We start from the raw sequence: 27906 nt of genomic DNA, 5'->3' as shown, positions 1-27906 counted from the left end.
ATTGGCTCCTGCTTCATTAACATCTACACTGTAAATTGAAAAGATCTGTTTTATCCCTAAAATTGGGGCCGATTCGGTCAGTAAAATATGGTGCTTTTTTCTAAATTGGCTCCCTCAAAATAGGACCAAAATAGCCTAATCACAAGGGCTGAAAGGAACGAGATGGTTGTTAAAAAAACAAGCCTAAATAGATCTAGTTTAATTAAGGTGCCTACTTTTGTTACTGCGCATACGTTCTGCGCATCTCGAGATACTCGGGTTTCCTATGGGTGGTGCCTACTAATACAGGGATATTTTTTCGCGGTTAAAACTATGCGGACAAAGCAGAACTTAGCAAGTGCTCTTGGTATCCAAATAGAAAATTGGGAGTAACCATGCACTTTTCAGAGATAACAAAGCTTCAATATGGTAAAAACGCCATACATTGCTTTATATTTTACTACTTTTTTGAATTATTATTGCTTCAATGTCCCTGAAAAATGCGTGGTTACCCTTAATTTTCTTTTTGGATTCCAATAGCCCTTGCTCAAGTCTACTTTTCCCACATACTCATAAACCGCGCAAAAATACTTCGGTATTAGTAGGCACCGTCCTTAAAGATTCACATCTCTTGAAGACTTTCATGTACCTTGCCATAGATATAAGATCATTTTAAAAGTAGCGCTATAAGATTCATCAGTGATCCATCACTGTCCTATATACGGTAATACCGATGTCAATCGAACCTACGTTTATGTATATGTTAGTATGACAGTGGTGCATGTGTGAGGCTGTGATGAAATCTTTCCGTAATTTCTTCCTCTGAATTTGACTTGCTCCTTCTTCGCATCAAAAGGGCACTGTTATGTTCCGTTATCTTTCGTTGCAAGAAGCTATACCGCAGCGAAAGAGTATTGTTGCCATGAATGATTTGTTTTCAACCAAACAAATCCGCTAGGCATATAGTCGATCTACGTTTTTAGCTCTTCGTGACAAATAACATCTCTTGTTGTTTCTTGTAAGACATAAAAATTCGCCTTTAAATGTTTTCTTTCAATCTGTGGGACCGGATTTTCATGAATTTTTTTGCACAAAGAACCTTGCTTATTGGCTGCTTAAAAGTCAAACTCCGAAGACGCTTATTGTTGTTGGGCACAAAATAAGATGAAGAAACCAAAAATATAGAAATGGCGTACTCAGCCAATCAGGAGCAAGCATTTTTGCAGCTCGATCAATCAGGAGTGAGTAGTTTTGCCCTCTAAAAAAACAATAAAACAAAGAAACGATACCCTCTGTCTCGACCAATCAGCATTCAAACATTTTTCCGTCTATGTTGTAAGGAAAATTAATTCAATCTTAGGTCGTCAATCGAGGTAGACTTTGCTCTGAAAGTAAAGTAACAGACCTTCAAATTCTCCCAAGATACAGACGAGCCACGGTAAAATCGTTAACTGAACAACAAATACATAAAACAGGTAGCAAAAGAAATTAGTGAGGCCTTCGACGATAGTTCAGTACCATTTAAGTACTAATAAAAACATACTGAATCCCCATTTTTATTCATGCATTACAATATAGTAACACCATAGTTGTTTACAAAGTGTATGCTTTTGTACTGTAGATGGGAACTAATGCACTGTTTTACTATCCCCACTTACTTCTACCTTGTGAAACAAGTGTTTGGACTAATTCAAACAGTTCGGTATCTGAATTTAACTAGTTTACTTTAGTTTCGTGCGTATTATTTAAACGACGAGGTCTGGAAGTTAATGTTTATGCTATGCCATAGCACTTCAGCTTTCCCAACGTGTGATAGCTACCCTCGCCTTTGTCGCCAGTATCCCCAAATCTTAGCTGTTTGACTGGGAGATGTGTCTTGTCAGTGAGGAGGCCGCTATCTTCACGCCATACATAGTCATTCTTATCACAGTTACAGCCAAATCTGGAGTTTGCACATGAGCTGGTCATCCCGCATGCGCACCTACCACTGCCATATGCTCCGCCCCAGTACGTCATCGTAGTTGCATCGCGTGACACCCACCATCCATGTAGTGGACTGTTTCTGTAAAGTAAAACAGAGCCACGGCACTCGTACTTGATAAACTGTTCACAATGCGAGGAAACTCTGGTAAGTTTCGCCAACTGAGACAGACTCGCTCCTGTGTAATGAATGTCGCGAGAGTAGCTACCATACCCTTCATATCCTTTTACCAATGTTCTGCTTTCACTGTCGTGACTGATGACTGTCACGCCAACTCCTTTCTTGCCAGTCATGTCGCAGTACACTGTAAATGGTGCCAGACCTCCCTTGCCATCTGGATCAATGACGTAATTTCCGCTCACACTTCCGGCGTCTTTTCTGATCATAGAGCAGGATCTAGCATAACAACCAAGGCCATCTTTGATATATCCACTCTTACACTTGCAAGAGTAAGATCCATGACGAGACGCAGCGGGGTCTGACTGGAAGTATCTCAAAGGAATGCGGGGTAAGAAACCCCGCATTCCTTTCATATTTCTCTTTTGCCCCCGATGGAGAATAAACTCCTAGACGGTAAAAGGTGTTATAAGCCACGGCTTTCTGTCAACAAAGGTCATGAGGGGACACAGTTAAAATCTTTGTGGCTCCTTGAGGCGTCTGTAATCTCATTCAATATGCCATAGAATGAACGGCTCATGTTATTCTCACTTCTTTCTTTGCGATCTGGACAGTGTTTTTGAATATCGTAACTCGATACAAAATTACCGCGTTACTCCTCATATAAGAAGATGGCGAGAATAAATTCGAACAAATAAGTTTGTGGCATGACGGTGCTCACGTACATACCGTCTAATGAGAGATACCCTTCAATTTTAGCGCAAATTGATCATGCCGATAAAAAAATATCTATACGCGCGTCGGTAAAATACTAAGATCGTATGACGCTTTGTTTGTCCACGTACTTTGTTCTGCAATGAATCAACAAAATCGATTTTCGCGAATTTCGCTGCAATTTCATGGTGAATAAATATTAGACTGAATTTCGTCAGATGTGACTCCTCTGCATCCTGTGCACAAAGGTCGCAAACTAATCGCCATCCTTTAGATCTACTAGTTGTACATTCACTTCCGGAACAAAGCCTTACCAGCTAATGTTTTCTATCTATCACTGGTTTTCTATTGTTGTGCGATAAGCCGCTGTCTCTTCGAATTTGGATAATAAGTGTCGCCAAGTATCTTGAACCGCGATCGCGGAATTATATTACAGTACCGTTTAGCGGGAACGGGAGGAAGCGCGCCCTTCCAAAATTGTGATCGATCATGCCACGAAAGTCGCGTGAAAGTTCATTAGAAGAAAAAAAGAAAGATGCGCAAAGCAAGGAACAAGGAGGCGATTGCTAAGGGCCGCTAATGAAAGGGAGGCCAGACAAATGCGAAGACAAACGAATGAGAGACGTATTCTTCTACTAAGGAATTGGCGCGTGTTAATTATGCGAGACGGTAGGCATTGAAACAAAGGAAATACAAGGGACAGAACCAAGGTAAGGCTCGCTTAGTCAAGAAGACATAAGTTATCACAGAAGAGCATTTGTCTAGACAACCACAATTTTGAATATTCAATCTTAACGTAAACACGACTAACATGATCTTCCAATGTACACCGTCCGGGCAATTTTTCCGGGGGTAGGCGTCATAACATTCATAGTGTAGGAGAGTGGCCCTCAAAATTCGAATTCCACTCCTGAACTTACGATGAAATGGAACAATCCATATTCACTTTCAGAACAGGGGGCACGACAAATTCACTTTTTGCGCGAAATGTCCAAATTGTAAATCTATCTTCACACCAGACCAAAACCATTACCAGGGGACAATGTAGAACACTTTTATTAGTGAGGTCAGTATTTTACAAAAAAAGCAATAAAAAACACGAAACTATATATCTGGTGAAGTAATGAAGGAAGTGACTATGAAGCAAACTCGTAAAAAAAATTAAATGCATAAAAAAAAATGCACAGCCAGTGTCGTGGTTGATATCGGTGTCATGGTCTCGTGTAACAAAAAAATAACGCTCATACAGCAGCTCAGCCTTTAATTTTTTATCCATCAGAACGGCGGGTGACGCACCTGATACGGTCTGATGTAACTTAGAACGCGCTAACACAGCAACTTAGCCTTCAATTTTTTATCCATCAGAACGGCGGGTGACGCACCTGATACGGTCTGATGTAACGTAGAACGCGCTAACACAGCAACTCAGCCTTTAATTTTTTATCCATCAGAACGGCGGGTGACGCACCTGATACGGTCTGATGTAACGTAGAACGCGCTAACACAGCAACTTAGCCTTTAATTTTTAATCCATCAGAACGGCGGGTGACGCACCTGATACGGTCTGATGTAATATAGAACGCGCTAACACAGCAACTTAAATGGTATGATGTGACAATGCAGTCACCAGTGCAGCCAGGCATCGGATTGATATCGATCAGAACGGTGAATACCCCCCCCCCCCCCCCCCCACTACATACACGCTCTAAAATAACATGAAATAATTTTTTCCACAAGACTGAAGGTTGTTTCTCCTTGTACGGTTTACTGTAGCGTCGTTAATATGATGGAACAAGACAGAGGTATGCACCCAGGGGTATGCATAAACATGTACATGTCTATTATTTCCCCCTCACCACTCATGTCGCGCGTGACATGTAGTGCGCGTTTACCTCGCGTTTTTCGTAAGCCCGCGAAACAAACACGAAAAATAACCATTGTTCTGCGGGGTCAGTCTGGTGTTTCTTCTATGGAAAAGTGCGTGTGCATTTTGCTTCCGTCTAAAAGTTAGCTCTTTTCCGGTGCAATTGTTGTACTCAATTTTCGAGTTCTTTTAGCCTCTTCGTAAAATCAGTTAGTCACAACAGGACCGCTTGCCAAATGCCACGGGATCTGATAATTTTGTCCACATAAGACTTCATTACCCGGCTCAACTTTTTTTTTACAAATATGATAATACTTAAAGTAAATTTAAACCAATAGAGAGCAACCGTTTACTATGGCAGTGCCATGAATATACATATTTTTTCAGGATTCACCTTAATCAATGCATTTGTTATCGTACTGTGTTGACAATAGCACTCGTGCGATCACCTTTTTCAGGATTTCACTCACAAGCTCACGATGTCTTTTTTTTATGTTTTTTCTAACCGTGTCTCAAGGCAATTTAATAGCGCGCTTGATTTAAGTATGTCTGCCCTCTTTAATACACTCCGGGAAAATGTTGCACTTCGTTTCAGAAAACGTATCATTTGCTCGATGATTAAATTTAGATCATATTCTTTCGGCATAAAAAGAAAAGATTATGACAACTTTGTGGTCTCAAAACAGAATAATCTAGGGATGCTAGTAAATTCTACTCCACGCTACTAACAGTAGAGGACGCCTGTGCCTGTTTATATGCGCGTGATTGTGTCGTAATCGAAACTGTATATTTTCACTGTCAAATTCTTCAACCGCGGAAAAACAAATTCTTTACCACAACTGTTTTTGTGTGTACAGGAAAACTGAGATGAGTCATTTACGACTTGATGACATGTATTATTCGGCCATTGAGTCTGTACATTTCTGGTTTCCTTTCAGTACAAGAACATTTCTGTGATTTTGGCCGTTACGTGTTCGAAAATTCACTGTCACTGTAGAAATATCACAAGCCACGTTTGATGACCCGGTTTACCCGATTTCCAATTAAAAACACAGGGCGCAGAGGAGTTAAATTTGATAAAATTACGGCTTAAATCCCTGGAAAATTGCGTCTCAGGCGGCCCAAGCTCAAGCTGTGAGTTGTGGTGATCATCTTGCGTAATAGCGATCACGGTGCAAATTTAAGAGTTTGTATGGGAATATTTACGATCGGGTTTAGGAGGTAAAAATTCCGAAAATTTCTCAAAAAAAATTGACATACTTTTTGTATACGGTGTACTGTTTGTTGTTTCTCTGTCTCCTTTTGCCGATTTGAGGTCATTTTAGCGAGTTATCGTTTCCTGGGTTTCACACTCCTAAGAGAAGGACCTTAGGAGTGTGAAACCCAGGAAACTCTTAAATTTGCGAGTTTATGTAGCTCGGAAAAAGTTTGAAGTGTCGCGAGTGGGTCGTTCGCTTAGTAAGCAGAGAGTACGCAAACTTATCTGGCTCACTGGATTCACTTAATCCTTCTTAAGGTAAATATAATAATTTGGATAAGCGAGAATCAGGAATTACAGAGAAATCCTATGAAATCTTCGGACTCCCGTACGAATAGCAAATACAAGTCGCCGTACGGGTGCCGTAAGAATAGCCACTGTATATTTTACTTCACATTTACAACGGTAATCGGAACCATATACATGCGACATGTCAATTGACAACTGTAAACTGGATGGTGACATTTAAATCTTATTTACCTGGCACCGTTGACACAATCTCAATTAAAAGTAAACCGCAATTTAATCAATCACGGAATTCGGGAACTTCCAGTTCAGACCCGCCTGCGTCTTGTCATGACGTTCATTTGCGCACGTGGGAAACTGGTGGCAGTCATATGCATTTCTTTTGCATTCATCGACGTCTAAAAAAATAAGATTAATTAAGATTAGTGTGAAGCTTGTCAAAAATTATCTTTGTAAAATAAAGGCATATTGGTTTCCTCAAGCACGTGACGTGAGCAGTACTCTACTGTGAGATTAACACTTATTGTATCAGCTTTTAGAGATGTATATTTTCTGAAACTGAGTTATTGTGATTGGCATAAAAGTGCACAAAAATATCTTTTTTATGTGGAACCGTGAGTAGCAAATCTTTAAGGCAACAGCCGTCTGAATTATATTTTTAGTACAATCAGCGGAGATCTTAGACATCTAGCTGACGTATACACATTAACTTGCACGTTGATGTCATAATGGAAGGTCATAAAGGAAAAGATCATTGAATGCCCTAAATAAAAGTAGCCTGTGAGCAAGCTCTCTTTTTGCTATCCTTTCGCGGCTAGCCTAAAAAAAGCTTGCTCGCAGGCTATCCAAAAAGTAAACAATAACATTTAAAATTCACCATTTCTCAAACGACAGCGCCTCAGATTCCTTAGAACACACTCTGTGTCAGGCGTACAAGCTACAGCGTTCCAAAGGAACACGTAGTTTTGTAATTTTTTTGTGGTATTTTTGAATGTATATCTGTGTGTGAGCTTAACGGGCTGGATACATAAAGCATTAAGGATGGTGCCTACATTTGCTACTGCGCATACTTTCTACGCAACTTGTGATGGTCCGAGAAACTCAGGTTTCTCACGGCGACACCTTTAGAAAAGTTTATCTCTGACTTTAGAGATATTAAGCTTCAATTTGGGAAAAATTCCTACCGCATTATTTTGTATTTAAACGCTTTTTAGAATTACTGTTGCTTAACGGCATATCTGAGAAATACGTGGTTACCCCCAATTTTCTTTTTGGATTCCAATAGCCCATTGCTATTGTCAGTGCTTTTCTCGCATAGCCATGGACCGTGCAAAAATACCTCTGTGTTAGGAAGCACTGTACGTTTAGGCTCAATTTATGGATAGAATTTCTTTCCCGTCTGATCTAATCTAATTACAAAAATCTCTGTTAAAATGAGAGCTGCAACTCGAGCTGCAATGTACCTGGAAAGCACCTCAAGTGGCTGAAATGCAACGTATAAACTAGATATTGAAATTTTGGCAGCATTCAGCTGTTATTCGTCCATAACATTAATTCGTGAAAGTACAATTGAGTGCTTGGTAAGCAAATTGGTAAATTGATTTTGTAGAACTAAATATAATAAATTGTGCTTGCACGTACTTAGCTTTCAAGTTATAGATAAGTTTAATAACGCCGAAAGGTTTCTTTTCTCTGTAAGTTCAACAGGGCTCTTTAAGCTAACTGTATTACAGTATCAGCCTTGTCATTCGAACTTCCATCGGAATGCAGCTGGAATTCGGTTTTAGTGAACCAATTGGGCTAGTTCATTCTGTCGTCTAGTCCATTTTCCCTTGGAACAATACCTATACCTACGTAAGGGGATATCAGTTAGTAAGTGAGTAAGATGCCCTGTCAGGCTTTGCTGTTTAATTCATTTGTGATCTTCTTTTTGCACGTTTTTAAAAGTTCTTTTGATAAACCTGATCAAGATTTTAATTCCCTGTAATTTTCAAACACAAAGCATCACAAAACTTGGCTCCTCTCTTTTTGTGATATTTCCAAATTATTATTCTGTAGCTCATCCTAAATAAAATGTACTGAAAAATTTATTAGAAACAAGTTACCTTTCTTGCAAGTAAACTGGTGACAGTCACTGCACTTCACGTCATTCCATTCATAGTTGTATTTCACACCAAGTGCGTGCACGCAGTCTTCATCTTTGAAGTTGTTTGGCTGATTCTTGGCCCAAGCTGTAAAGTTTCCCGCTCCACCATCCACCCAAGTAAAGTTACCCTCCGCGGAGATGTCATTCAAACCCAGCCAGGATTTTTCGCCATTGTGGCGGTGCTGTATGTAAACATTTTCTTCGTTATTGCTGACGTCAGCAAGGACTGAGTTTTCCTGTCGGCATTTTTTTAAAGCTGTGGTCCAGTTTGCACATTTTTCACTCGTTAAGTAACAGAATCCATTGAAATAGGTCCAGCCAGGATCACAGATATCTGTAAAAATATGACACATAAAAAAGATTTTAGCTGTATGACAGTGACGTTATGGGTAATATTTCACTTCGTCATTTCCCCAATATCTCTGTTAAGTTTCCTTATGACGTCTTCATTAGTTTCTAAATCTAGTAAGATTAGGTGTATCAGTAACCATGAAGCTGAGTAGACATGCACCTTTCAAAAGCTCTATTATCACTGGACTCATAACCTACACTGCATTGTTTTTTTTTTAGGGTTGGGAGCATTGTTCTGTTGTTTGTTCTTTTGTATTCTCGACCAACCATGTAATACTTTGAAAACGGTGCAGGTCTCCCCCTAAAGTGCACAATTGAAAATAAGCGTGGAAAGCTATCAATCACCTAAAACCGGAGAAACGTAGTCACTACTGGGCAATCACATTTGAGTATTGACAGTAATGGCATTTTTGGTGTTATACTTTCAATAAGTCGAGTTCTTAGTCCAAGTCGTGGAACTTGAGCAACGGAGTCTGGAGACTAACTGACTACTTAAAAAACTAAATTTTATAAAATCTGGATTTTTCTAAATGGTTGCAATAGCTTACTTAGCGTGGAAACAAACAGTTAACTTATTAGATCCCCTATTAATTAACTGACCTGTAAGGACCGCATAGCTCACTGAGACTGGATCATATCTGGTCTGGTACAATTCCTTGACACAGACTCTAAATCCTGAATCCTTGAAGTTCATGTTCTAGAAACAAATACAGAAAATGATTCCGTTTAAAATCGTGTAAACAAACACACACTTATCTCTTAATATACCTGCAGTACTTTAGTCCTAAAACTTATGTTTCTTCGTGTAAGGAGACCCTCAATTGGAACGAGAGACCTAACTTGGAGACATAAAACTCTCAATACCACCCTCGCACTAACACAGACACCTTTCTAAGATGCACACAGTCTCTGACAGGTTTAAGACCGATATCTTAGGGATAGAAACTTCACCTCTCAGCACCTCTGCAAGAAGGACACTTCGTGTAAGACGCAACTGGATAGTCAGTTTCGGCCGCGAACCTGCCTTTTCTAGAATAAATTTCACCGTACAGTTAAATTTTACCTCGATCCACGTGGTAAGGCCGTTGTGAACTGGTGCTGAGTTTCCTTTTGGCTTTGTGCTATGGTTGATGGATATCAAAACTGTTGGTGTGCTGTTGTAGCTTCTTTTAAACTTCACAAACTGCCAATTAAAAAACATAACATTTACTGTTATCATACGCTTTTTAAGGCCATAATATTTGTGCGTTAAACTGATGTTTTCTGCTCAGACAACAAGTGCAAGTTTATCGTGTTGTTCAAAACTTGTTATAGCTGCTTCTTGAAAAATTACCTTGCAGTAAGCGTTGTTGTTTTCATCTGTTGGTGGTTTTGTGTTTGGAAACACGACAGAACCATGTTCAGTGAAGAAGGGTTTGTGTAGTTTAGCAAACGCTAACCAGCTCTGCAAAAAAACAACACAGCATTACTAGTGATTGAACGACAAGCCTGGAAGAAGATATCATGTAGCTGTTAAGTTAAAATCAGTGGGAATCAAACGCCATCCAACTCTTCAACAACAAAAAAGAAAGCATCTTTGGCTTATTGGTACTTGAGGTGAATTTAGTTTGTATGTTCTGAACACTTTTTACAATGTTTTACCAAAATCACAAGCATAACAGCGACGCTATTTTTCCATTCGTCCCTTTCCGTCACACCCCGCGCGTCTCATTCCACTTTCGCGGTGTGCGTCTCTCGCTCGTCCCCACTGATAAAATAAAAAGCAACAGCGACCCCCTTTTTTGGGTACCTTAGCTTCAATGATCCCACAAAACTTATCCTGGTTATGTTGGATCTTCAAAGAAATGTTGGAGACCCACAAATTCAATGATTGTTTACAACCTAAAAACTTATTAAGGAGAACATACTACATTAATGTCTTCGTGTTTTCCATCAAAGTTTTGCATTTCGCGAAGACAGGCTTGAAATGAGTCTTTGTTTGTATCTTCTGTCCATATAAGAGAAGCGTCATACTCTTTACCAGTCCTCAGATGTTCTGCTGTCACACGAACTACAGGAGTCTCCTGAAACTTGTTCTGGGTGAGAATAAAGGAAAAAAAGTTGAAAAAAAATAAATTAAGTTGAGGCCGAAAACTGTAAGTATGAGCAACACCTTATATCCTTTCTTAATTCATCAAACATGCACCATAATCTCAGCCATTAATTTGCAAAAAATACCATGTTTGATTTTTTTCCTTCTAAGGAAATTAAAAGAAATCTTTCAGAGCACTAGGTGTGAATACAAAAGCTAACTTCATGACCGGTCCATGGAAGCATTTCTTAGGACTTTATTTTTGTCGATAAGTAACGTTGTGGCAATCTTTGACTAGGAAAGAGAGCAAATTCCGTTAGATTTATATGGCAGTTGAGGGAAGCTCACGTAATCGGCTGTTTCGGGGCAAGGGGTCTCTATTGGTGCTAATGAACATTTTCTTCGTTTGTTTGGTTTTTACACGAATTCCTGACGGTATACGCAAAACTTCAGACTTACTGAATAACGTTCTTATCCTACCTTGGGAAAAGTAACATGTGCGCATTTTGTTCCAGACCACCACTTCTGCATCTTGACTGTTCCCGTCATTCCTTTGGGTGGTGCTCCCTGGTAGGCAAGCCAATCCACAGTCGCAAATGGACTGAGGCTTTCTTCGTTTCTCCCGGCCTGCATGACGCAGACTGTGAAATTTTTCGTATTGACGTTTTCCGTCCATGATGTGACAGCGTCGTGGACTGTCACGGAGTCTTTTAATTTCATGTTGTTGACAGTCACTTGAACATGAACTTGCTTATCCGGATAGAAGCGGTATGGTGGGAAGCTGACTGTATGACAGGTTGAATCGGTCCATTTTGGTGTATGCATAAGATCCACACGACCACGAACAACTGGGAAACCTGGTTAAAAAGCAGAAAGCATGAACGAGATTGAAAACTGGGTTTTTAATTTAAACAGAACAAAAAGACGAATACAATGAAGCCAACTGCATGATACTTTGAATTAGTGCGAGTGGCCAACAGTTAACTGTAAGCCGATGAGGAAGGTTTAGCTAAAGACTCTTGGACAAAGTAAAGCCCTGAGACCTTGCATACGAGTGCTGTTGTCTACCGGGGATCAGTGCTTACCCTCACAGCTTCCAGGGTGGTAGACAAGGTTATTCTCCAGTCCTCTGCAGTAGCTCAGTTCGTGCCAGCATTTGTTGTCATATGTTGTACCATTGGCGGTGCACACTGGATCTTGATAGGAGGGGCAGTCTTGGAAATACGCACAGCGTGATTTATGAGCATTGTATGTCCTGCAGACTCCAAACGATGGACATTCAACATTGAGACAAGGATCGAGGTCTGTGAACAAAAAGGTAAATAAATAAATAAATAAAATACAGACTTTAAACGATGGGTATTCAACATTGGGACAAGCATTAAGGTCTGTGAAGAAAAAGGTATCGATTCTGACCGTGGGAAAAGAAAAAGCAATTTACTCTTCATGGCAACCCTTCCTCTTGCTAAGCCGAAGTGATAGTAAAGTATCATCTGAGTTATTTTAAAACTGACTGACAATATAATTTTTTTTATTTAGTGTTCACAGCCTCATAACTCTAGTTAGCTAGATCTACCATTGGCTAAACTACATAATGTTATTACCTCCAATAACAATGTAACTGACAGACAGTGGATCATGCTGACTGCCTGCTCCAGTGAGATCCTTGACACAAATCTTCATTGCTTTTAGACCAACGTCCTAAGAATAAAACAAATTCCTTTGGAATTGATGAGCTAAATTTTCGCTTTAAGTCGTTTGATAAATTCTATATTATACACAAAAATCACTCAAATTATTATCATGATCTATTTTAGTTTTTGCAACGGGATTCTTAAAAAGCATTAACTCGATGCAAAGGAAATGGAATCAATATAGTTTCTGAACAAAAGCTCAAAAGGAACCAAAAGTTTGGAATTAGACCCAAACTCCGCTATAGAGTTATCTTACCTCCACCCAGGCTGTGATGATGTTGTTTTCTGGCAGAATGTCGTTTTTCACTTTACGGTCATAATGATGATGAACAGCAACCAGGACAACTGGTGACGCGTAAAAAGTGGTATTGAAATTCACTTGCTATGAAGAGAAACAAATGCAGCTGGTTAATTGTTATTCATAGTCAATCTGCCATGCAAAAGGAAAAGTCAAGAAAGGCCTTAGAAATTAAAATAATAGTTCAGTTTTGTTTACAATAAACACTACTAGTACACGAAAACTAGTGTTAGTTTTATTTGGCTGACGATGGCCAGGATTGTAAAGGAAAACAGCTTGAAAAAACTGGCCATTTTGCACGTTCTTCTGTATATTTAATCACCAAGAAACTGATTATAGGCTGTTCTTCCCAAGAGGAATCACTTAGTATTTTGTTCTCGGTATTCAAGGGCAATTTGATGTTAGAGAATGGTACATTGTCAAATATTTGAGTGGTTTTGACCAGAACACAGAAAAATCTCTCTGTGACAGGTCCTATCTCTTTAGCTGGGAGGTATTTTTGAATACCGGCCCGTACCAGTGATCTCGTAAGATATATGTTAGGGGGCTACTGAGGAGTTGAAATTGTGAATAAAGAGTTTGACACCGAATAATAATTTGTTGATGTTAAGCCAACTTCTTCATTCTTTGCTTCCTATCCAGTTTCGCTTTGTAAAGCTATTAAGGGACCAAGGAGAGATTAATACTATCTTATTAATTAAACGATAATTTAACGGTGTGAAAGAATGCTCCTTGTCAACGTGTAGTACTTTGCAAAATCCATAGTTGTCGTTAGCTGTTGGCGTTCCACTGTTGGGAAAGAACGCCTCGCCTCCCAAGGTAAAATTGAACTCCGAACCATTACCAAAGAAAGCGAACCAGTCCTGTCAAAAATAACATAAAAATATGTCAAACCAAGATTTGAATATTGTTTAATGTTACGATTTTCTTTCACAGCGGTCATTTTCCACCCTAAACATCTTAAAACAAACCATATAAGACTCGGTTATCATTGTAGTACGTTTCGTTCAGGTGACAATGGCAAACTTTGGTATCATCATATATTTCAATATAAGGAAGAATCAATTAATTAAACTAAGTTAAAAGGAAGCAAATCTGAATACGTTTACCCACCACAATTGTATCATGGTGTTTTCCATTAAATGGCAAAAATTCCTTGATGCACACTTCAAAACTCTTAGAATTCACATTTTCCAACTAGGCATACATAGCATCTTCAGGCTTTGTACCACGAGTGTACTTAGCGGAGATGAACACAGAAGGTCTTCCACCAAAGCTCTGCAAATGTCCAGAAATGGTTTTAATAGGACCTTTGCATAGGTATAATAACACACTAACAAGGGATAAAAACAAGCAGTAATTGCTGCGTTAAGATTTTGGCATATAATGAATGCTCTAGCGGTTTCACCTGTTTAAAAATCACTTTGTTGCACTTTGTTTCTGTTGTCCATATTTTACTGAAAGTCACACTTCCTTGTGCCATCTGTGGTTGATCCTGGAAAGCCAGCCAGTTTATGACTCCAGTTTCATTTGTTCCAGTGTCTGTTTCACGTGCACATACTTCAAACCCACGCGCACTTACAGATTGAATCCACACAGCAGCAGGGGAGTGGACACGTGTAAACTCTTCACCATGGCTGATTGACACGTGCACTTGAACCTTAACCGGACGCAAAACATGATGAGTAAGCTGACCAACTGCTTTTTACCGAACAAAATGACTTACAATGACTTATTGGTGTTGGTGACAGAAGAAGCTAGCAGGTTAGCCAAGCCTCTTGTAAGTGGAAACAAAACTCGAAGGTTAAGAGGTCTCAAGCGTATAAATATGGCGATTTACTGAGAAAACGAACTTCATTTAATGGATAAGCAGTCTGGTGTTTAATGACTGGTGGTCACTTGCAAGAGGTTAGATGGTTAATCAGGTTGGTCCCACAGCAGTCTACCGTTCTTCTTTTTCAAACCGACTGAAATCAGCGCAAGGCAATTTGGTAATAAGAGAAGGCATTTTTCTCAGCTGTCCGTAAAATGTTGCACTGTGCAAGGATATCAATCCTGGTCGAAACATTTTCCAGCCAATGTACTGCGGGTCACTGACCTTCCCTGATCCTCTGAATGCCTCCGGAAAAGCAACCTTTGCACAGCGTGGCAAATGGCAGTGTTGGGGTGGTGAACAGGCACTGCTACAGCTCCAGCCCTGTAGAGTCTGCGACATGTTGAACTTCCCAGTTTGAAACGGAGTCTCTTTACCTGAAACAAACTAGAACAAGTAAAAGGCACTTGCTAAAATGCAGTTACGACAATTTCTAGAGTGACAGAGAGGGGATAAGTAAACATGGTATGTAAAGAAAATTGATGTTTGTTGATTTTCACGGAGATAATAAAGCCCTTAATCTGTTGGCAGAATGAAAGACTTTCACATCAAAATGACGAGGGAGATCGTCGTGATTTTTTCCCTCTAAAAGGTACGACAATTACCCGAATCATCGTAAATGCCGCTCCGAGGGTCAATAATTTAAGAAAAGTAATAGGAGCTCGTGAATTTGGAAGGGCTGCTGTTAATTTGCACAATATCCCACAGCCCAAAACTCGAGACTTTATATTACACAAGTTACATCTCAAAGCGTTCCTTCCGATTTTGTAAATTATGGTTTGTAAATTAATCTAAGAGTTGAACAGCAGTTGCAACTAGTGCATCTCCGTTGTCAGATTCCAATGAGTTTTGGCCTGTGGAGTGCGTTATATACCTGTGAGTTTTGATCTGTGAAGTGTGTTATTTTTCCAAGTTTTGGTCCGTGATGCGTGTTATTCCTCCAAGTTTTGGTCTCTGAAGTATGTTGTTCCTCCAGCTTTTGGTCTATGAAATGTGTTATTCCTCCTGGTTTTGGTCTGTGAAACATGTTATTCCTGAAGGTTTTGTTGTGTGAAGTGTGTTATTATTCCTGCACGTTTTAGTTTGTAGAGTATGTTGTTCCTCCAGCTTTTGGTCTGTGCAGCGCGTTATTCCTCCAGGTTTTAGTCTGTGAAACATGTTGTCCCTCCAGGTTTTGGTCTGTGATGTGCATTATTCCTCCAGCTTTTGGTCTGTGCAGTGGGTAATTCCTCCAGCTTTTGGTCAGTGAAGTGTGTCATTTCTACTGCAAGTTTCGGATAATTATAAAGTATGTTTCTCCAGGTTTTGGTCTGTGAAGTGTGTTATTCCTCCACCTTTCGTCTGTGAAGTGTGTTATTCCTGCAAGTTTTGGTCTGTCAAGTGTGTTATTTTTCCAGCTTTTAGTATGTGAAACATGTTGTTCCTCGAGCTTTTGGTCTGTGAAGTGTGTTATTCTTCCAGCTTTTGGTCTGTAAGTGTATTTTTCCTCTAGGTTTTGGTCTGTGAAGTATGTTATTCCTGCAAGTTTTGGTCTGTCAAGTGTGTTATTTCTCCAGTGTTTGGTATGTGAAACAGGTTGTTCCTCGAGCTTTTGGTCTGTGAAGTGTGTTATTCTTCCAGCTTTTGGTCTGTGAAGTGTGTTATTCCTGCAGGTTTTGGTCTGTAAAGAGTATTATTTCTCTATCTTTGGTGTGTAAAATGTGTAATTCCTGCAACTTTTGGTCTGTGAAGTGTGTTATTCCTCCAGCAATTGGAGTGTGAAACATATTAGTCCTCCAGCTTTTGGTCAGTGAATTGTGTTATTCCTCCAGGTTTTGGTCTGCAAAGTGTGTTATTCCTCCAGGTTTTGGTCTGTGAAGAGTGGTATTCCTCCACCTATGGTCTGTGAAGTGTGTTATTCCTGCAAGTTTTGGTCTGTCAAGTGTGTTATTCCTCCAGCAATTGGTCTGTGAAACATGTTGTTCCTCCATCCTTTGGTCAATGAAGTGTGTTATTCCTCATGCTTTTGGTCTGTAAAGTATCTTATTCCACCAGGTCTTGGTCTGTGAAGTGTAGTATTCCTCCAGGTTTTTGGTCTGTGAAGTCTGTTATTCCTCCAGCTTTTGGTCTGTGAAGTGTGTTATTCCTCCAGTTTTTGGTCGGTGGAGTGTAGTATTCCTCCAGGTTTTTGTCTGTGAAGTGTGTTATTCCTACAGCTATTGGTCTGTGAATTGTGTTATTCCTGCAGCTTAAGGTCGGTGAAGTATGTTGTTCCTCCAGGTTTTTGGTCTGTGAAGTGTGTTATTCCCCCAGGTTTTTGGTCTGTGAAGTGTCCGTGTTATTCCTCCATGTTTTGGTCTGTGAAGTTTTTTATTCCTCCAGGTTTTTGGGCTGTGAAGTGTGTACGTTATTCCTCCAGGTTTTGGTCTGTGAAGTGTGTTAGTCCTCAAGGATTGGGTCCGTGAAGTGTGTTGTTTTTCCAGCTTTTGATTAGTGAAGTGTAGTATTCCTCCAGGTTTTTGGTCTGTGAAGTCTGTTATTCCTCCAGCTTTTGGTCTGTGAAGTGTGTTGTTTCTCCAAGTTTTGGCCTGTGAAGCGTGTTGTTCCTTCACGTTTTGGTCTGTAAGGTGATCTATTCCTGAAGGCTTTGGTCTGTGAAGTGTGGTATTCCACCAGGTTTGGGTCTGTGAAGCGTGTTCTTCCTTCAAGTTTTGGCCTCTGAAGTATGTTGTTCCTCCAGCTTTTAGTCTATGAAGTATGTTATTCCTCCAGGCTTTGGCTGTGAAACATGTTGTTCCTCCAGGTTTTGGTCTGTGAAGCGTGTTATTCCTGCAAGTTTTGGTTTGTGAAGTATGTTGTTCCTCCAGGTTTTTGTCTGTGAAATGTGTTATTCCTCCAGCTTTTGGTCTGTGAAGTGAGTTATTCCTTCATGTTTTGGTCTGTGAGGTGTGTTATTCCTTCAGGTTTTGGTCTGAGAAGTTTGTTATTCCTTCAGGTTTTGGTCTGTGAGGCGTGTTATTCCCCCAGGTTTTGATCTGTGAAACATGTTGTTTCTCCAGGTTTTGGTCTGTAAAGTGTGTTATTCCTGCAAGTTTTTGTCTGTGAAGTATGTTGTTCCTTCAAGATTTGGTCTGTCAAATGTGTTATTCCTCCAGCTTTTGGTCTGTGAAGTGTGTTATTCCTTCATGTTTTGGTCTGTGAGGTGTGTTATTCCTCCAGGTTTTGGTCTGAGAAGTGTGTTTTTCCCTGCAGGTTTTGGTCTGTGAAACATATTGTTTCTCCAGCTTTTGGTCTGTGAAGTGTCAGTTATAGCTGCAAGTTTTTGTCCGTGAAGTATGTTGTTCCTTCAAGATTTGGTCTGTTAAGTGTGTTATTCTTCCAAGTTTTTGGTCTGTGAAGTTGGTTTTTTCTACAAGTTTTGGTCTGTGCAGTGTGATAATTGCTCCACGTTTTGGACTCTGCAGTGTTTTATTCCTTCATTTTTAGGTCTGTGAAGTGTATTATTCCTCCCAGGTTTGGCATATGAAGTATGTTATTCCTCCAAATTTTGCATTGCTCTGCTTGTTTTGGTCTGTGAAGTATGCAATTCCTGCGAGTTTTCTTCTGTGGAGTGTGTTATTACTCCAAGTTTTGGTCTGTGAAGTGTCTTTTTTCCTCCAGGTGTTGGTATGTGAAGTGTGTTATTCCTCGTTATTTTGGTCTATGATGTGTTTTTTTCCTGCAAGGTTAGGTCTGTGCAGTGTGTTATTCCTCCACGTTGTGGTCTGTGAAATGTGTTATTCCTGTACGTTTTGGTCATTGTGAAGTGTGTTTTTCCTCCAATTTTTGGTCCAATTTTTTTCCCGCAAGTTGTCTTCTGTTAAGTATTTTATTCTTTCACGTTTTGGTCTGTGAAGTGTGTTATTCCTCCAGGTTTTGGTCTTTGAAGTGTGTTCTTCCTCCAAGTCCTCGTCTGTAAATTGTGTATATTACTTCAGCAAGTTTTGATCTGTGAAGTGTGTTATTCTTCCCATTTTTGGTCTGTGAAGTGTGCGTGTTATTCCTGCAAAGTTTGGTGTGTGAAGTGTGTTATTCCTCAACATTTTGATCTGAGAGTGTTTTCTTCCTCCAAGGTTTGGTCAGGGCAGTGTGTTATTCTTCCAAGTTTTGGTTTGTGAGGTGTGATATTACACTCAGATATGGTCTGTGAAGTGCGTTGTTACACTCAGATTTGGTTTAGTTTGTTCAGTGTGTTGTTCCTGCAAGTTGTTGTATGTGGAGTGTGTTGTTCCTCCAAGTTATATTCCTGCTATTTTTGGTCTGTGAAGTGTGTTATATTCCTTTGCGTTTTGGTCGTGAAGTGTGTTGTTCTTTCGAGCTTAGTTCTGTGAAGTGTATTATTCCTACGCATTTTGTTCTATGAAGTGTGTTATTCCTACGAGTTTTGGTGTGTAAAGTGTGTTATTTCAGCAAGTTTTGGTCTGTGAAATTCGCTGATTTTTGCACTGTGTTTTAGGAGCATGGCGGTTTTTGAATTTCGTCAACTTCCTGACCCTGTTTTGGCTGTCTATAGTGATTTCTGTGAGTGTACCAGCTGTGTACACCAGTAAATTGTAAATGATGACTGTGAAAATTTTTCATAGTTCAGTGAGTTTTTGTAACTGTTAAGTTTGAATTCTGCGGGAGTTTTGTAATGTTTTTGGAGGTGGAGTTCTGACAGCTTTGGTAGTCAATGTGTGTTCAAGACGTCTGTGACTTTTATGTAATAAATTTTTTTAGACATGAGAGTTTGTGCCCGTTGTGTGATTACTTTAAAATGTTGATAATTAAATACGAGAATCTGTTTTTATTTTCGTTCGAAGAATGTGACTACTTATGACGATCAGTCGATTTGTCAATGAGTGAAGTTAAAGTTAAGATAGTGGGCTCTGTTCTTAGAAAGTTGTAACTTTAGTTGCAGCTGCATGTAAATTTTCCTGTGCGAGTTGCTGTTGTAAGTCAGTTGCAGCTTGTTCAGTTTCATAAGGCCAGGTTACAGATATGTAATAACTTCTAATTTCAGGTATTTCATAGTGCGGAATTTAAGTGGAATTTGAAAGTGCTGGCCAACAGTTGAGCGTCAGCCTGATTTGGAAGTTACATACGTACTCATAGACATTCATAGAGTTACAAGCGGGTGAAGCAAACTTTGAATTTGTGTTTTGAGTTTTGCCTTGCTTCTATGAAGATTGACTTGTTTGAGTTCAGTTTGTGCCTTGCCTAAGAAATTGCGAGTTTCGAGAGCAGTGAATAAAATCTGCCAATGGTGTAAACACTGAGAGGTACGTGAAAATTAATTGTAGGAATAAACGAGACTTAAAATTACAAGTTATCACCCAGTCAAAAAACAATTAAAAAAAGGGTAGAAAATAGCAATTTCATAGTAGAACTATTCTTAATCATTTTTCTTAGAGTTAGACACAAAATAGCTTACACTTAACTGACAAAGAATATGACCGTAGTGGCATCTTATGTAAAATGGCTTTTGATTTTATAAAGAGATCATGAAATAATATCTTGCAATTGAATGTCCGTAATGCTATCCGTGACGATATTATAAGAACTGCGTCCGATCTGAGTTCATTAAATACTTGAAATCGGAAATGAAAATTACACTGGGATCTTTGTAGTATTTTTGTCAACAAATTCTAAATACTTGAATTGAATTCTACGCCTTAACTATTTTACAAAAACCAAAACGAAATTTCTGCTGGTGGTGCACGGATCTAGACGGAATAGTTTTGGGAGCTCAAACAACAATTTTAAAATATTCCAAAACTAAGCCATAACAGAATTGACCATTTTTCGGTGATTAATGTCTGTTTAAGGTATAAAAACAATACAACTGGAGCACTTACGCATTTTTGTTGACTCAAAAACGACAGCAACAGCAGAGGCAGAATATTCAAAACCATGCCGATTCTTCTCTCCACGAAAGTGCCAAGACTGTTGACAACTGCTTACTTAGCACCGAGTTCCTGTCAAGTTATAGAAAAGACAAGTTATAAGCGAAGATCAAAGGCGCGTATTTATTTTCGCGCAAATTAAGGAATCACTCTCTTTCAAATGATACAATTATTTTGATAGAGAAATCATATACGCATACCCACTGTTTCAAGATCAAAGGCTTCTTCCCTATCCTTAAAGTTTAACTTGCAAAGTTAACGTAAATCCAAGCGAGAAAGCGTTTTAACACGGGTAAGAAAGGCCACCTCACAGCGGCGGAAACTGCTCGTGAACTGAAGGTGTCTTACGAAAACCGCTGCACATCATTCATGGCTACTTCATTCTAATATTCGTCTAGATATATCCGTAGGCAACTGTGATTCCTTTCAAAAGATTCAAGGGAGTTTGTCCTATGTCATGAAATACACTTACCTCTGTTGCTTCGTAATAAATCGGACCAACTGAAATGTTAAGGAAAGGGAAGATAAAATGGTCTCCACTCTTCTTCTTACAAATTAGACAGAGTTGACTTCTAGCGTGTGTAGCCTCCATAGGCTTATTTTTGACAACATTTCTAACACGAAAATCTTTTCCTCGAACGTGTTTACCCTATTTTTATTCCATTACGTCAACATCCGTTCAGGCTCTATTATTATAACAATAACTATTTTACTTCCGCCGTGTAAATGCAGCACTAAAAGACGGGCAACAGATCTTGTCTTGAGTATCGTACGAAATTAACTTAGGTCTCCATGTTCATCAAATTCAAATTTGCTGCCCAGGTTCAAGTTTGTGATCGAAACAGACTCGAGTGCCTGGTTTTCTTGGATGTTTGGTGTTTACTAACTTGCAGGATCGGGGTCATATAATTGTAATTGTTTACATTGCATATCAGTCCATACACCGTCTGCAAAATTGCTTTCTTTCACGGTCTTGGGCGCAAAAATTTGATCCTCTGATCGATATCATTGTGTAATATTTCGCAATCAAGCCTTTCTTAGTTTGTTTTTTATGACATGATTCATTCTGTTGCAGGTTGTACGTGTACATTTGGTTTGAAATCCAAGTTTATATCGTTACGCATCGGAGAATTTTGATCGGGATTTGCATTCGATTATCTGTTGGTTTAAATATGCTTACTTTGCTTATGTTCACTTAGACACTTAAATGTATTAATTACATGCAGGATACTGTTTTGCCGACTTTGCACATTGAGGATTAAGCTTCAATGTATATTCGGCAAGACCATGAGTGCCGTAGAGTCAGTTATCACTGCCGTAGAGTCAGTTACAAGGGCCCTTCTGGATAACAGCCATGTAGCTGAATGGGCCACTCTGGCTAAATAAAGTTTACTTTACTTTACTGACAAGGCGAGCGGGAGAAGCGGGGGAGAGGCAGGGAAGGGGAGGGGGGTTACTCCCTTTTATGATCCACTAACACGCATTTCATTTCGGTAGATATCTGTTCGGAAGCCCAATTACCTCAGAAATTCGGATTTAGTTTTAAAGATATAAACTAGAAATTGAAGCTCATGCAACTCATGAAGCTCATGTCATCAGTCCACAAATTAAGTCAGTCGGAATTATAAGCTGTAGTTTTCGTAAAAGAGAGCGAACCCTTGCTGAGATCTTTCTTCGCGACACAAAATCTCACTTCTGACTGCCGAAATGCCATGTTCTTGTCTCACTAAACTATTTTGATAAGCGCCAAGTTGACTGGATGTCTCCGGTAATATTTGCTTTATTCAGTCAAATATTTGCAAAACTGACCTTTGTTAACACAGAAATAAATATACCCCCCAGTCTCACCAAGTTATCTGAGCTTGGCTAGGGCAGCGAGCAGCATTGTCATATACATCCTTTTAGTAGCGTCTCGTCTCCATTGGTATCAAAGAAAAGTGTGTGGGAGAGAGCACGTAAAGCGTTTTAACATTTGACCAAATTAAAAATTTCTTCTTTACTTAGTTGTGAAATAATAATTGAAAATTGTTTAGTGCGTGGCAGGTGTTTGCTCTCTAAGTATGTTTATTTCTTTCCTACGTCAAAGGAAGGGAATGCCACTGAGGTGTCCTTTTTATTTTTTTTTTTACAACACACACTTTCGAGGGCTAAACCGTAAGAAAATTGAAATACAGACTAAATTGACGGGAACCTCCTATAAAACATCGTCTTGTTTGGGTATACTTTTTGGCTCATGATTCGACCCAAAATTTCGAGAGAAGAAAAAGCAATTCATCAGGGTTTGTTTAATCTTCTGCGCCTAACATGTACTCTAAATGTCATTTAAATTTTGCATTGCATTATTTACTCCTCTTGATGATTATATGAAAAAAAAAAATAATATGTTAATGATTTTCTTCCCCCAGTATAATCTGGTAATATAGTAATGAGTTTTTTCAGCCGTTAAGCATCAGTGTTTTCGTGTAACGTTTGGTAATTTGATTTAAAAACTACCTTATATAAAGCATAAGCAAATACCTTTTACAAGCAGTTAGACGTCTTAGATCTAAATGGCATCTTTTTTGTATCCTTGATCTAACTTTAGCTTCAAGAAGCAGACGTTTTTCGGCGAATTGAACGACTGTTATCTTTTGCTTTGTGCCCTTGTCTGTCTTGCTCATGTAATAGAAGACAGTAGTTTCAGAAAGTGCAGCACACCTACACTGTACATTTTAACTTGACTTTCTTATTTAAGATTTTAGTTTGCATTAATGCTAATAAATTGATTTATTCGAGCCCTACAAGATATCTCTTTGCTTTAGTTACGCTCAGCACTTTCCTTCTGCTGAAAGAGCTTTCAGGAATTTTGCGGTTTTTTGCCCACCCCTATCAAAAATAAAATTATCTGTCCTTAATTGAAAACTGCCCTCTCAACGAACTGCTCAACCACTTTGTATCAGGTAGGAATTTTTCTTGTCTCTCTGGCCTACAAGTAATTCTGGTTGAGTTTCTGCGAAAGTGACATAAAACATTTGTGTTCACACTAGGACCATATTCACTTAACCCTCCTGAGTTAAAATATATCAAAGTATTGTTTCTTAATAATAGACTATTGTTAGTCTTACGATAGATTTTTGTCAAGAAGCAATAATACTTAGGATACATCTTAAGTTAGTAAGTCTTTCCCGTCACACCTTGTGGACTCTGCTCTCCAAACTAAGGTGTCCTAATAAGTTTGTCTTCATCATGAGCTGGCCGCATTAGGGCGCAAAAGCAAGAGTTCTTGTGGATAGTTAACTATCAGACTAGCTCCCAGTATAGCTTGATATTTAGACTGTTCATAGTCCACTATTTCCTCGTGGGATTTTCGAGAGTGGCACGTTTCGATCGGACTGATGCGATCTTGGTTTGTAACGGCGAACGCAACCTGAGGAATGACTACCAAGAAGGCTCCTACTCAGGGTGCATCGTGTGTGTGGGGGGGGGGGGGGAGGGGAGGGGGGAGAAGGTGTAGGAAAATTTAGTTTGTGATAATCCTAAATTTGCATAAAGTGTTGCCTTTTGTCGTCTTAAACTAACAGGAGTGTTTAACTACAATGATATTGGACCTAGCACAACAATTATCGTCTACAAAGCCGTTCTCAAGTCATGTATTCGTTGGCTGGACAGACCATGTTGTGCGGATGGAGGACACTCGTCTACCAAAGCAAATCCTGTACAAGCGCTACAAGGATAATTTGAAGCAGAGCCTCCAAATGAGTGCTGCCTTGTACTCAACAACAAAATCCTAAAAGAGCGACAATTCCTTTTACATTTGAGAGGAAGAAGACTAAGGAAGTGCTCTAGTTTGCTGACACATATGTTCTTATGCCAGAGTGCTTTGTACTTGCGATGAAAAAAAATGATAACGACGCGGCTTTCACGCAGAAGGCCATTTCCAGGAGTTCCCAAGTAACCATACTGCGTTCAGTGAAACAGCGTTCTCACAATTTGGGTTATTTTTACATTTCTCATAAAACTCACAATGAATTACGATGTTTTTCGGAGTGCCCTGAAAACATTTCAAGCGGTAATTTTGTGCAAAGTTGTAGCTCGGGTGAGTTTTGTAATGCAGATGTGGATGGAAACAGAAATTTTCTCAGGAAGCGGCTTCACTTAAAATAAGTTTGAATGTGAAACTTCCGTTGCACGAATATATGGACTTCTGCTTCATTAACATCTACACTGTAAATTGAAAAGATTTGTTTTATCCCTAAAATGGGGCCGATTCGGTGAGTAAAATACGGTGCTTTTTTCTAATTTGGCTCCCTCAAAATAGGACCAAAATAGCCTTATCACAAGGGCTGAAAGGAACGAGATGATTTTTCTTAAAAAGGGCCTAAAAAGATCTAGTTTATAAAAAGACTTACATCTCTTGTAGACTTACATGCACCTTACCATGGATATAGGATCATTTTAAAAGTAGCGATATAAGATTTATCAGTGATCCATCACAGTCCCTATATACGGTAATACCGATGTCAATCGAACCTACGTTTATGAATATATGTTAGTGTGATAGTGATGCACATATGAGGCTGTGTGGAAATCTATCTTTAAATTCGTCCACTGAATTTAACCTGCTCCTTCTTCCAATCAAATGGGCGCTGTTATGTTCCGTTTTCTTTCGTTGAAAGAAGCCATACTGCGGAAAAGTAGCATGTTTGCCATGAATGATTTGCTTTTCTAGAGGTATAGCCTATATACGATTTTAACTTTTAACACAAATAATATATCTTTCTGTTTCCTGTAAGACACAACAATTTCTCATTATCCATTTTCCTTCAACCTGCGGGTCTGATATTCATGCATGTATTGTTTGCACAAAGAACTTGTTTATTAGCTGCTTAAAAGTCAAACTCGAAAGACTCTTAGTGTTGTTGGGCACAAAATGATATGAAGAACAAAAATAGAGAAATGGCGTGCTCAGCCAATCAGCAACAAGTATTTTTGCCGCCCGACCAATCAGCTGAAGTGAGAAGTTTTGCCCTCGAAAAAACTAATAAAATAAAGAAACGATACCCTCTGTCTCGATCAATCAGAATTCCATTATTTTTCCGTCTATGTTGAAAGGAAAATTAATTAAATCTTAGGTCGTCAATCGAGGTAGACGTAGCTCTGATAGTAAAGTAACAGACCTTCAAATTCTCCAAAGAAAGAGAAGAGCCACGGTAATATCGTTTACTGAATAAAAAATACATAAAATAGGGATCCGGAGTAAAAGAAATTAGTGAAACCTTCCAAGATAGTTACCATTAAAGTAGTAATAACAACATACTAATTAAAATCCCCATTTTTATTCATGCATTACAATCTAACATCATAGTTGTTAACAAAGTGTATACTTTAGTAGTTTTGATAGGGAACTAGTGCAGTACTTTACTATCCCACTTACTTCTATGTTGTGAAAGAAGTGTTTGGACTACTTCAAACCGTTCTGTTTTGAAATTTAACTAGTTTGCCTTAGTTTAGTGCGTATTTTTAAACGACAACGTCTGGAAGTTTATATTTATGCTATGCCATAGCACCTCAGCTTTCCCAGAGTATGATAGCCACGCTCGCCTTTCTCGCCAGTATCTCCAAACCGGAGCTGTTTGACTGGAAGATGTGCCTTATTTGTGAGGAGGCCGCTGTCTTCACGCCATCCATAGTCATTCTTATCACAGTTACAGCCATATTTGGAGTCTGCACACGAGTTAGTCATCCCACATGCGCATTTACCATTGCCAGATGCCCCGCCCCAGTACGTCATCTTAATGGAATCACGTGACACCCACCAACCATATGGATTGTTATTGTAAAGCAAAACCGAGTGATAGCACTCATACTTGATAAACTGTTCACAGTGTGAGGAGACTGTGGTGAGACCCGCCAGCTGAGGCAGACTCGCTCCTTTGTAATGAATATCACGTGAGTAACTTCCTCTAGAGCCATAACCACTCACATTTGTTCTGCTTTCACTGTCGTGACTGACAACTGTCACGCCAACTCCATAGTTGTCAAACATATCGCAGTAAGCTGTGAATGGCTCCAGACCTCCCTCGCTATCCGGATCTATGACATAACTGCCTTGTTGTGCTGTAGGATCGAATTTCTTCAGGTCGCTGCAGGACTTTGGCACAGAAATCTTGTTGTTTTCTGTGGAAGTAAATGCCCGTTTAAAAAGTTTCAACAGTTGACCAACATTCGTTCAACAAAAGTTGATCCGATGTTGGCAAATGTTGAATGAACGGAGTGTTCAAACGGTTTCAAAGCCATTCAATATTTTGAAAGTTGAATGGTGATTTGACATTTTGAAAAAAAATATTGACAATTTGAAAGAATGAACTGAAAACTACTTGAAAACCGTTAAATTACAAAATCAACCTTCCCAAATTTCAATTCGACACGGCGGAAGGTCTTTGGTCCTCCGTGCGTAACAAATTACATTTTACGTTTCCTTTTTTTATATATATACAACTGAAAGCTCTTATTATCGCAGATGTAACTATCAAGATAAAAGAAACAGGATCGGCGGCTTCTAGTTTGATTACTAAGTAGTTTTCCAACAAATTATATCACGGATCTGCAACTAGATAACAAGAATTCTAAGGAGGATTTGGACGAATTTTTGAGGCCAACTTTCAATTATTTTTGTCTGTATACGTATGACATTAGAATGTTAGTTTCATCATAATGCGCGAGAAAGCAATTTTAAAAAGCGTTTTAAGCACACTGTATGTAGCACGCAGTGCTATAAATTACAAACTTTCGAAACCATACATTTCCTTCATCTTTTATCGACAATATTGTTGATTTGTTGTTGTTGTTGTTGTTGTTGTTGTTGTTGTTGTTGATGATGTTGTTTTTTTGTTAATTTAAAGTGTGTGACAACTATCTTCCAATTTATGGTTTGTTAACACACATATGGTGGTATCATTTTATGTATTTCATGTATTTGCATATGCATAACGTCTAGAGGGAGGTATACAACTGTTTCGACAAAAGTTGTACAAAAAAAGCGTGCACGATAATGCCGAAAGGTAGTCTGGAAAATACCCAATAAATTTCAATAAAAGCTAAGAATCCTGGCTTGAGGTAAATCCGCGCGTTCTGATTGGCTCTTTCTTGGTCCGGATTTTACCATAAGGACCGTTTCCATTTAAATGGTCATAGGCCGTGTATTTTTATGCAAGCAGCAAATTTGAAAATTTGCAGCTAAAACTGCGAAAAGAAAACCTAAAAATACTTTCATTCTTCGCAAAGAAACTACCCAAAAGACTGATTTCAACATGGACGAAGAAGAATATCATTCACAAAGCAAATTTTACTATCCCGAAGATCTAGAAACCTCTGAAGCAGGCATTTGCGAAAGCCGAGGAAGCCATTAAGGATTTTATAAACAAACAGAAAC

General features: G+C 39.1%; 2 protein-coding genes across 6 annotated transcripts in view; both read right to left on the bottom strand.

Annotated features, from left to right (window-relative positions):
* Positions 1–1521: 1521 nt before the first annotated feature.
* The window catches only part of LOC146473486 (contactin-associated protein-like 2), a 50787-nt gene continuing 24402 nt past the window's right edge, over positions 1522–27906 (bottom strand). The window contains exons 1-11 of one of the 5 annotated variants that reach the window (XM_085118126.1): positions 12678–12797; positions 12332–12428; positions 11813–12031; positions 11208–11584; positions 10564–10731; positions 9990–10100; positions 9720–9839; positions 9257–9353; positions 8265–8639; positions 6494–6557; positions 1522–2419 (exon numbers count right to left, since the gene is read on the bottom strand). In XM_085118126.1, the coding sequence (XP_084974252.1) occupies positions 1753–2419; positions 6494–6557; positions 8265–8639; positions 9257–9353; positions 9720–9839; positions 9990–10100; positions 10564–10731; positions 11208–11584; positions 11813–12031; positions 12332–12410 (2277 nt within the window). In that variant the 5' untranslated portion in view covers positions 12411–12428; positions 12678–12797 and the 3' untranslated portion in view covers positions 1522–1752. The other 4 variants (XM_085118130.1, XM_085118129.1, XM_085118132.1 and 1 more) reach the window with 4 other exon arrangements.
* Positions 26074–27238, bottom strand: LOC146473488 (contactin-associated protein-like 2; the record flags this gene model as incomplete). The annotated part of the gene is made up of 1 exon (XM_085118058.1): positions 26074–27238. A coding segment is annotated over exon 1 (447 nt), but the record flags the coding sequence as incomplete, so codon positions are not given.

This window comes from Pavona decussata, unplaced genomic scaffold, assembly GCF_977016875.1.
Source record: "Pavona decussata unplaced genomic scaffold, jaPavDecu1.1 SCAFFOLD_93, whole genome shotgun sequence".
NCBI lineage: Eukaryota > Metazoa > Cnidaria > Anthozoa > Scleractinia > Agariciidae > Pavona > Pavona decussata.
This window is presented reverse-complemented; position numbering and strand designations above follow the sequence as displayed.